Source organism: Lynx canadensis, chromosome B2 (genome assembly GCF_007474595.2).
Source record: "Lynx canadensis isolate LIC74 chromosome B2, mLynCan4.pri.v2, whole genome shotgun sequence".
NCBI classification, from domain to species: domain Eukaryota; kingdom Metazoa; phylum Chordata; class Mammalia; order Carnivora; family Felidae; genus Lynx; species Lynx canadensis.
The window spans coordinates 135,683,866-135,694,712 of NC_044307.1; the positions used below are offsets into that span (position 1 = coordinate 135,683,866).

The following is a 10,847-nucleotide window of genomic DNA, read 5'->3' on the forward strand; positions in this document are numbered from 1 at the left end:
TGGCTCAGTTGGTTGAGCATCCACCTCTTCGTTTTGACTCAGGTCATGATCTTGTGGTTCGTGGGTTGGAACCCCGCATCGGGCTCTGCTCTCACAGTGCAGAGCCTGCTTGGGATTCTCTCTTTCTCCCTCTCTCTCTGCCCCTCCCCTGCTTGCTGTCTCTCTCAAAATAAACTTTAGGGGAACCTGGGGGTCTCAGTTAAGTGTCTGACTTTGGCCCAGGTAATGATCTCACCCTTCGTGAGTTCAAGCCCCACATTGGGCTCTGTGCTGACAGCTCAGAGCCTAGAGCTTGCTTCAGATTCTGTGTCTCCCTGTCTCTCAGCCCCTCCACTGCTCATGCTCTGTCTCTGTCTCTCATTCTCAAAAATAAACATAAAAAAAGAAGTTTAAAAAAAATAAACTTTAAAAAAAAAGAGAGGAAAAAAGGAACCGTAATATCACCGTGAAATGCTAGAATATCAGGGATATTCTAAAAGCTTCCAGATAGAACATAATCTGTTAACGATTGGTAATCAGAAAGGTATCAGACTGCAGAACAGCAGCATTAGAATCAAGTCAGGGGCACTTGTGTGGCTCAGTCCATTGAGTGTCTGACTCTTGAGGTCGGCTCCAAGCCCCGTGTCAGGCTCTACCCTAGCATGGAGCCTGCTTGGGATTCTGTCTCCCTCTTTGCCCCTACTCTATGCACAGGCACATGCTGCGCTCTCTCTCCCTCAAAATAAATAAATGAGCTTAAAAGAATCAACAAGTCAGAAGAACAAACCATCACAAATCTAAACTGAAAATGACTTCCAGCCTTGAATTCTATACTCACATATTGTCAAATATGTAAAATAAAGGTCGTTTTGGACTTGAAGATCTCATTCTCTCTCTTAAAATATTCTGTGCACTGTTTCACAGAATACTTCTAGAGGAATCACTTTAATAATATCAAAAAATGAGGGAAGAGAGAGACAGTAGGAAAAATCAAAAAGAGGAAGCCACGAGATCTCAGAAGGTAGGACATCTGGTCCAGGAGAGAGATGATACTATCCAAAGTAAAGTTTCTTCCTTACCGTGTTTGATTACTGGTCATTTGAAGGCTACATTCAAATGGTAACATAGGGTTTAAATGTTTTCTGACCAAAAGGGCTTTCACTGAGTACTCTTGGTTTTTCATTGACAAGGTGTCCTCATTCTAATGCTTCAGGAACTCCAGCCCTACCTTCCTTTGTCATGGTGCCAGTAATCCAAAATTCAGTCGTAAAACCAAGGTCTCCTTGTTTTCAGCTCCATGATGCCCTAAATTCTGCAGTGTCAGAATAGGAATTCCTTGCTGATTTTCTGCACTGCCCGCTTCCTTCCCCACTCCAGACCACAAAGATTCAAAACAGGCACTGAAATTTCCTACTTTGCCTTTGATCTTCCCAAGGGAGGATGGTTCTGCTTACGCGGTTCAGCTTGAACATTGTGAGCCCTGCAGTTGTACTGCGTCCTATGTTAGATGCCAAAGGGCACAGAGATGGATAAGATCACAGTCCCTGTCATCAGAGAACTGGTAGTTTAGTAGAGGAGGTCGATGGGTAACTGAGTAATAAGTTTAACAGTCGAAGTATGTATGTACTAAATAAAGCACATTTCTGCTTTCTGCCCACGGACGCGGGAAGTTGTTTATAGTGTAGTAAAGTGAGTCTTAACGTAAAATCGGTAACTTGGCGTGTCTTTTTCTTTTAGCTGATAGACCAGTTAAAGCCTGGTGGGAGGTTGATACTGCCGGTCGGCCCCGCAGGTGGCAACCAGATGCTGGAGCAGTACGACAAGCTGCAGGACGGCAGTGTCAAGATGAAGCCCCTGATGGGAGTGATCTACGTGCCTTTAACAGATAAAGAGAAGCAGTGGGCCAGGTGGAAGTGATTTTATCTTCTGCTCTTTCTTCCTCCACACACGCAAGGTGAAGGGTGTGGATTCTAAGATGTTAGACCACAAGGCTGCTTTTTTGGTTGTCACCTTTATGCTTCTCCATTCTAACATCAGAAATTCACTACATTAAAAGTCTAGACAAACTGCGCATGAGTGTGCCCTTCTTTTGGTTTAACTCATATCTTTGGGAAAGGGGGGTGAGACTTGGTTGGCACGAAGGTGGGTTTTTTTCCTTTCTCTTGGTTTTTTAATTTTTTTATTTTTCCAAAGAGGCTTTTAGCCACTGTTCAGAACTTTCTAAGGATAATTTATTATCAGCCATTAATTTTCTATATTCACAGATCATTTTTGTAACTGCTGTATGATCATGGAAACAAAGGCTTTGGTCTGAAGAGAAGGGGCCATCATTTCCTGCCCCTTCCACCCCCCTGTTGTACCATAGTCGTAAAGAGAAAGAAGGGAAAAGATACTCTTGTCCCAGTTTTCAAAGGTGTCAGAATCCCAGAGAGGACATTGTTCCTCTCAGCTTGCTTTCTCTCTTTCAGTCAGGTTCATTGACATTCTGTCTGACAACCTGTGCCTGTTTTACATTCAGCTACTGTTTCAGAGCCACTATAAGGGATAAACTTCTCCCAGTCTATAGAACTGGCCAGTGCATTTTAAAGCCACTCTGAGTTCCTGGGGAGGTGGGGGGATTCTCTAAGCTCAAAGGGAGTGCCCAGGTCTCACAAACCCACCCAAAGGGCCAACAGCATGCGGCATAATCTTCAGTACAGCATGGCTCATTATAATGCCTACTTGTGTTTTGTGTCTCTGCATAATCTGAATATTTTGTTTGAAGCCCAGGTTTCTCTTCTTCCTCTCTCCTTCTTCTCCCTTCCCCTCCCCACGTCCTCCAGTGGGAAGGAGTGAAATCGATAAGTAAGAGTGACACTAGCTAAGACTATTTAAAATTAAATGTCTAAATAAGAAAGGCTTTACAGTTTCCTTGTTTTAGGATTTTTTTTTTATTTGACAGGGGTACTTATTTTTAGAGAATTATTTTTATTTTTTTAGTGAGTAAAATGGTGATTGTAAGTTGAATAGACCTCAATCTTGTTTTATGGAAAGTGGAAAGACACTTTTTGAATAAACGTTTGATTGCAAAAATGGTCATCTAACTCCGTTTGTTCAAAACTGAGTTTTTCTTTAAACTCCGATTGGCCATTTCTGGGATGTCTTACTAGGAATTGCATTTCATTCTTCACTTAATATGGATATAGCTCTTTTCTTTGAATTTTAACCTGGAGCACGGCCACTGCTTTAAAAAAAGAAATTAAAAAGCTATGAGTCTTGCCAGTTAAAATCATACAGTTTTTAACAACTAATTACAGCCTTCCTCGACTTTGCTTCTAGGATCGTTATCTTGTTACATAACAGTATGATTTTTGCTGCTATACACAAGGGGCAAACATATCACTGAGCTCACTGACATTTGCTACCAAGTAAGAGTTCAGATTTTCATTAATAATTTAAATTTTTTCTTTTACACACAATAAATGTTAGTATTGAACATTCTACTGTCAATTTGATGATGAAGGAATTACAAAAAGGTATTTTGTTTCTATAATAAGCAGAGGTGGGTTTAGCATGAAGCTCGTGACACTTAAGCTTCAGGGCCTTCACGTGCTTAGGGTCTCTCCTGGTCCTCCCAGTTTTCTGGGCAGTCTTGTTTTTAGTCCTCTTTTTTTTTCCTTCATGAAGAGGTTCTTCCCGCTTCCCAGGTCATATAAACTCTAGGTTTCCACAACACCTATATTTACCCTTTATAAAACTAAACTATTTATATTAAAGTTAGAATAACTTTTAAATTTATGGACAAATATTTAGTCATTTACCAAATATTTAGATATATATATGTCTGTTTTTCTTTTCGGTCTTCAACTTTTTAAAAGATTGAGCAATTTTACATGTATGTATCACTGGAGGCATTTCTCTAGTTGTACTAGAAAGACTTCTTAATTCTTTCTATTGTAAATGTTGTTTGTCCAGACACGTTTTTCCTACATCCAAAGATGTAGTTTGATTTTGTTTTTGTTTTTAAGTAAGTTCTGTGCCCAATGTGGGGCTTGAACTCCTGACCCTGAGATCAGGAGTCGCATGCCCTACCAACTGAGCCAGCCAGGTGCCCCCCAAGGTGTAGTTTTACAAAGACAATCAGTTACTTAATTGTAAATCTTTCAAGAGTATAGGTTTATAGAATGTGAAGGTGAATGCTGAAAACAGCATTGGAAAAAAAAACAACTGCCACATTGAAAAAAATTTGTGCTGAAACAGATTACTAGAAAATAAGATGTTTGAAAGGGTAAAACAACAGTTAACTGAAAATCAAAAGAGACCATCAATCCACCGTTTCTATTTGTATTCTTAAACTCTCCGACAGGATCGAGGCAGAAAACAGAAAGTATGCTCAGCTAGGGATTTTAAAGTGATTTTAGTGAAAGGACGAATCAAAGAAATACAGGCAAGGTTATGGGAATAGTGAAGGGTCTTGACATACCCAGGGACCGGGGACCTAACCATGCTGGGCCATAGGGGGAGGAAACAGTTTGACTGGAACCCACTGAGAGCAGGGACAGCATTGCCAGGGACTGTACTAGGGCCATGGATACACAGCTGTGAACGTGAAACCGACCATTCTCTTGGGACTTCTAGTCATGTGGGAGATCCAAACAAATCTAAAGAAGACAAACAACCAGTTAGAGTGTAGTGTGTTTAGGAGAGCAATTGAAGTGTTGAAGCCAGACCGTGAGGTGATCAGAATTACATTTCAGAAAGATGACCCTGGCTGTGGCGTAGAGAGTAGATTGGAAAGGGACAGAGCTAGAGTCTGAAACAGAATGTGGTTGTAGCAAGCTAGGGGTGAAATGCTGGTGGCCTGAATTAAGGCAGTGGTAGTAAGGACAGAATGTGGCTAAAAAGAGTCGCTTGCCATTTTCTGAGTGTTCATCCCACATTTGGGAATTACCATCTAAAAAGCTCCTCCTCCGTTTTATTGCCAGGTGAGGTGATCTCTGTTCTTTTGGATCTTCTTCCAGATTAACAGCTCATCCCCATGCTTTCTTCCGAACCTTCTCTTGTTTCCCACCAGCTTTCCGTCCTCCTCTTCCTGAGGAATCCAGAGCCGATTGCAGTGCTCTGTGAGGGTGAGGTGCAGTCTTTGCTGGGGACCTTCGATAGAAACTATGTGGGAAAACAAGAGCAGTGGTGGTGGGCATGCTGCGTTCTCATGCCACATAAAGCCCCAAGCCTGCGTGTAGACTTCTGTTTCCTTATGCTTGGAAGGGAGGTCATTTCTAGTTTTGGTGGAGTGATGAGACGATGCCAGACGTAGGGGCCATAGACCTAGAACCTGTGGTAGTATGTTCATGACGTGGATGTGTAATAGTTGTATCAGCTGCTTCATGAGCTCTTCATACTTTTTAAATTTGGGTTCCTTTAACATAAGTGTATTCATTTTATATATGTAGAGATCAATATTTTGTTAATCATCTGGTAAGTTTTATTTTTATTTTTAAGAGCCACAGGAGTCAATGGAATAAGTTCATCTCTGGTTTGTGACGCTGAGGAATGTGTCAGGATTCTCATTCTATCAGCGCTTTGTTTATCCATGTCATCGTAAAGTGAAAAACATGTTATGAATCGTTTGGGCATTTCTTTTTTTTTTTTTTTTTTTTTTTATTTATTTATTTTTGGGACAGAGAGAGACAGAGCATGAACGGGGGAGGGGCAGAGAGAGAGGGAGACACAGAATCGGAAGCAGGCTCCAGGCTCTGAGCCATCAACCCAGAGCCTGACACGGGGCTCGAACTCACGGACCGCGAGAATGTCGTTTGGGCATTTCTAAGGCCGACAGTGTAGTTCCTAGGGTATCCGGTTGACCCTGTGTTCCGTATCGTCCCATATTGTCCCTTTCAAATTCCTTGACAGACATTACAGCATTAATGCTGTACATACAAAATACATACAGTATTTTGTACCCTTAAAGGCAGGGATGTGTTTTGTTGCTTTTGGAATTCTTTTTACGTCTCTCATAAAGCTTTGTACAATCTACTGTATTACCTCAGAAAACCCATTAATTAGAAAACACTCGTGGATTTTGATTATTGTTTCCTGGTAGTACATCTTTACATTTGTTAGATAAATGTAAAGAATATACAATATACAATAAAGAATATACAATACCAAATGTTAGTAGGTTAGAGTTATTAACCTAATAAATAAATTAAGTATAGTTCTATATTACATAATAATATATATAATTATTAACCTAATGAACATGTTTAGCACATATATAACCATTTTAAAGAGCCTTTCTAGAAATTAGGACATAATACTTTATTTTTAAAGTTTATTTATTTTGAGAGAGAGTGAACGAGGGAGGGGCAGAGAGAGAGGGAGAGAGAGAATCCTAAGTGGCTCCACACTGTCAACACAGAACCTGATGTAGGGCTTGATCTCACAAACTGGGAGATCATGACTTGAGTCGAAATCAAGAGTTGGATGCGTAACCAACTGAGCCAACTAGGCATCCCAGGACATAATGCTTTTTATTATAAATGATCTACATGTGTAAGTCAGCTAAAGAAAGATATTTATGTAGAATTTGGAACATTAAGTGGAAAAATAAAAGCTTGAAACTTATATAGATTTTGGAGTAATAGGATGTGACAAGGTTATACATGCACTGACAGCAAATTTTTGGTTTTCTTTGGTGCCCTAAATGTTAAAATTCAGGTTTATAAACTTAATTTCTTTTCCTTTTCCTTTTTTTCTTTTTAGTGCTATACAGTTCCTTCTATTTGTTTTTAGTAATACTGTTTCTGACTACCAAAGTATAATGCATGTGCCATGTAAAAATTTTTAGAAGTACAAAGAATGAAATAAAAATTACCCACAGTGTCAGAACCTAGAGATAAACATTATCAACATTTTGGTAGATATATACATATATATATATATATACACATTTTTTTTACTCTTTTATCCATAGTTCTGTACATAGCTCTTTTGTAATTATGAGTTCATATAGTATAATTTTATAATCTTTTTTATTAAATAAAGTGGTATCAGTATTGTCCCACATTGTTAGTTGTTCTACAATACGATTTTTTTTCCCAGTTTTATTGAGATATGATTGACATAGCATTACATTACTTTTACATGTACAACATAGCGATCTGATGTATGTATATACTACAAAATGATTACCACATTAAGTTTAGTTTTATGGTTTCAGGTCTTACATTCAAGTCTTTAATCCGTTTGGAGTTGATTTTTTTGTGTGTGGTGTAAGATGGGCCAGTTTCATTCTTTTGCATGTGGCTGTCTGGTTTTCCCAGCACCATTTACTAAAGACACTATCTTTTCCCCATTGTATTTTCTTGGCTCCTTAATTAGTTGACCATATATGTGTGGGTTTATTTCTGGGTTCTCTGTTCTGTTCCATTGACCCATGTGTCTCTTTTATGGTAATATCATACTGTTTTGATTACTCTAGCTTTGTAATATAGTTTGAAATCAGAAAGTGTAATACCTCCAGCTTTGTTCTTCTTTCTAAAGATTGCTTTGGCTATTTGGGGATTTTTGTGGTTCTATACAAATTTTAGGGCTGTTCTATTTCTGTGAAAAATGCTGTTGGGATTTTGATATGGATTGCACTGAATCAGTAGACTGCTTTGGTAGTATGGATATTTAACGGTATTAATTCTTCCAATCCATGAGCATTGTGTCTTCTTCGATGTCTTTCATTAATGTCTTATACTTTTCAGTGTCCAGATCTTTCACCATGTTTAAATTTATTTTAGATATTTTATTCTTTTTGATACAATTATAAATGGGACTGTTTTAATTTCTCTTTCTGATAGTTCATTATTGGTATATAGGAACACAACTGATTTTTGTATATTGATTTTGTTTCCTGAAACTTCATTGAATTGGTTTATTAGTTTTGATTTTTTTTTTTTTTTTTGGTGGTGGTTTTAGGGTGTTCTATATATAATATGTTGTCTGCAAAAAGACAGTTTTACTTCTTTCTTTCCGATTTTGATGCCTTTTATTTCTTTTTCTTGCCTAATTGCTCTGGCTAGGATTTCCAGTGCTATGTTGAATAAAAGTGGCGAGAGTGGGCATCCTTGTCTTGTTCCTGATCTTAGAGGAAAAGCTTTCAGCTTTTCACCGTTGAGTATGATGTTAGCTGTGGGCTTGTCATATATGGCCTTTATTATGTTGAGGTACGTTTCCTCTATACCTAGTTTGTTGAGAGTTTTTATCCTTTTCTTTTTTAAAACAATTTTTAATTGAAGAGGACATTTGGAAATGTTGTGCTATGTTGTTGGCAATAAGGATATATGTTTACAATGTCCTTAATGCCTTGCAACAGGTAAATCAAATACAGTAAATTATTTTGCAAAGACAGTAGTATCTTCAGTTTACATTTTAAAAAGAGTTAAGTGAATTTATGAAAAGAGCGTTTTGCAAGTATGAAATCTTTGCAGTTTAAATATTTTAATGCTTGCATGAATTTAAGTAAAAGCTGTTCTATGAGAATTCTAGTATTTACATTATTTAGAAGAATATATTAAAAGGGACCAGAAATGATCATTTATCATTTAACAGATAATCCAGTACTCTATGACAAAGGCAGTTTATGGGAGATGTAATTTTTAAAATAATTTCTCACACAACTTACAAAATTTAGTTTTAAAAGAAAGCATATTGTCTGATAGTCCCTTAATTCACCACATACCTGGGAAACTTTAGCTCTTTACTTACCTTCCCTTCACATTGATTTTAACAACTTTTTAAAGACTTTTTAATTTTTATTACAGATTAATTGTAAGAATAGTAGGAAGAGTTTCTGAATCTCTACATCCAGAGTTACCAATGGTTAACGTTTTTATACATTCACTTTCTCACCCCCTCTTCTCTATTTATGTATGCATATATATCCTATTTTTTCTTGAGATCACTTGAGATTTAGTTGCGAACGTCATACTTCTTTACCCCTAAAATTCTTGTGTATTTAGCGATGTTTTTGTCACTCAGATTGCCCTCTACTCTGAAGTTTTTTTGGCTTTTTGATAGCTTTATTTTTCCACCTTTAACAGCTCTATTGAGGTGTAATTTATATACCATACCATTTATTTTAGGCTCCATTTGTATTCCTTCCTTCCTGTCGCTGGCAGTTGCTGGGAAGGTGCTGTGCCTGGCTGAGCGACTGGTTTCTTTTGGAGCTGATGAAGCTGCCTTCTGAAATCAGCTGACAGAGACAGCACACCTCCAGATGATGCTTTTTCTTCCAAAGAGTTTGGGTTGAGATGGACCTACGCAGCACTTGCTAACAGATACTCTAAACAAAAGACCAAATTCTTGCCCAGTTTTGTAAATGTAACTATAAAAAATGATTTGAACTCTAAATACTCATCATCATTTTCTAATCAACAGTGTTAGCAAGCTCCTAGATGGAGAAGTTAGAGTTTCTCTGAATTTTTGCTCTTAAAGGAAGAAAGTTATCTTTAAGAAGTAAAAAATAAAGAATTCAGGGCCTTGAGGTTTCACGTTTCATTGCAGAGCAGCATGAGGGATGTGTGGATGGCTGACTCCCATCTTTGCTTTGGGACTGTTTGCTTTGCTTTTTTTTTTTTTTCCTTCCTTTTTAATGCTTGGGGATTGGTGTATTTGTACTTATGTAATAATTGTATCTGAACTACCAGAAAGTTATAGTACGTAACTCCTACTGACATATTTCTCTTTTTCACCCCCAGGGACGAACTGTAAAAGCGCCATCAGCTTGACCAGTATATAATATTACAGTGGATTGCTCATCTCAGTTCTCAAAGCTTTTTGAAAACCAACAGCATCACAGCTTGTTTTGGACTTTGTTACACTATTATTTTCAGCATGAAAATGTGTGGTTTTGTAGGGTTTCTAATTCTTCAAAGAGGCACGGAAGCCGAATTGGTAGAGGAGCGATGCAAAGTATAAATTTGTGGATTTATTAATTCAACACACCCACACTTTACTTTAAAATATTAAAAGACGAGGTTCTGTCAAATGGAAAACTTAGTTTGTGAATTGATTCTGAGGAGTGGTTTTTCTTTTAGACACTTAATTCTGTTTCAATATTAATTTATCAGATTCCTTTTGTACATCAGATAACACCACCATTCACAAGTTAGGATTCTTGGTTTTTGGATGTCTGTTAGATGCCACTAAGAAAATAGAGATGAGCTCCCTTTTTAAAGCTTTTGATGTGGTGTCATAGAATAGCATGTTGTAGATACAATCAGCTGCTTTGTCACCTTAAAACTAAGCATTTGTAAATATTAAAACTTACGAAGATGGCAGGTGATGTCCTTTAAAACACTTAGCTGTTCGGATTGGACATAACTGACATAGTACTTTCCCTCTTTAAAATTATAGGAGACTTGTAGCTCAGTATTGTTTTTTCTGTTTCCGATTCGCTGCTGATAACGTATATGGATTTAACATGCTGTGTAAGCTGGGTCCTAGTCACTGAACAGTTTATGCAGCTGCTTTGCCAAATAAAGTTAAAAGTAAAAGAGGCCTTGGTGGTGTTTGAATCCCCGGGAAAGAACCACATGTCCACCAGATACAAAGTGCTGACTGAGAGAGATCACGGAGAGAAAGTGGTTTCTCTGATGCTCCGCTTTACGACGTCTGAGTAGCGTGGGTGAACAGTTACCTCCGGCGGTACGTTGCTAGACTGACTGTTTCCAGCGGACCAGGACCACACCTCATCATTCTTCTTTGCCTAACACGGGGCTTGCCCTCTTGCAGATGAACAGTAAATGCTGAATGAGTGCGTGAATGAAGGTCAAGGATGAATGTGACAAAACCCATCTCATCTGTAAACATTTCCTGGGGCACCTGGGTGGCTCCGT

At 38.1% G+C, this 10,847-nt stretch overlaps 1 protein-coding gene across 2 annotated transcripts in view; it reads left to right on the forward strand.

The window, feature by feature from the left end:
* The window catches only part of PCMT1 (protein-L-isoaspartate (D-aspartate) O-methyltransferase), a 51,622-nt gene extending 41,113 nt beyond the window's left edge, over positions 1-10,509 (forward strand). The window contains exons 7-8 of one of the 2 annotated variants that reach the window (XM_030316577.1): positions 1,717-1,933; positions 9,708-10,509. In XM_030316577.1, the coding sequence (XP_030172437.1) occupies positions 1,717-1,896 (180 nt within the window). In that variant the 3' untranslated portion in view covers positions 1,897-1,933; positions 9,708-10,509. The remainder of the gene's footprint in view (positions 1-1,716; positions 1,934-9,707) is intronic. The other variant, XM_030316576.1, reaches the window with a different exon arrangement.
* The last annotated feature ends 338 nt before the right edge of the window (positions 10,510-10,847 follow it).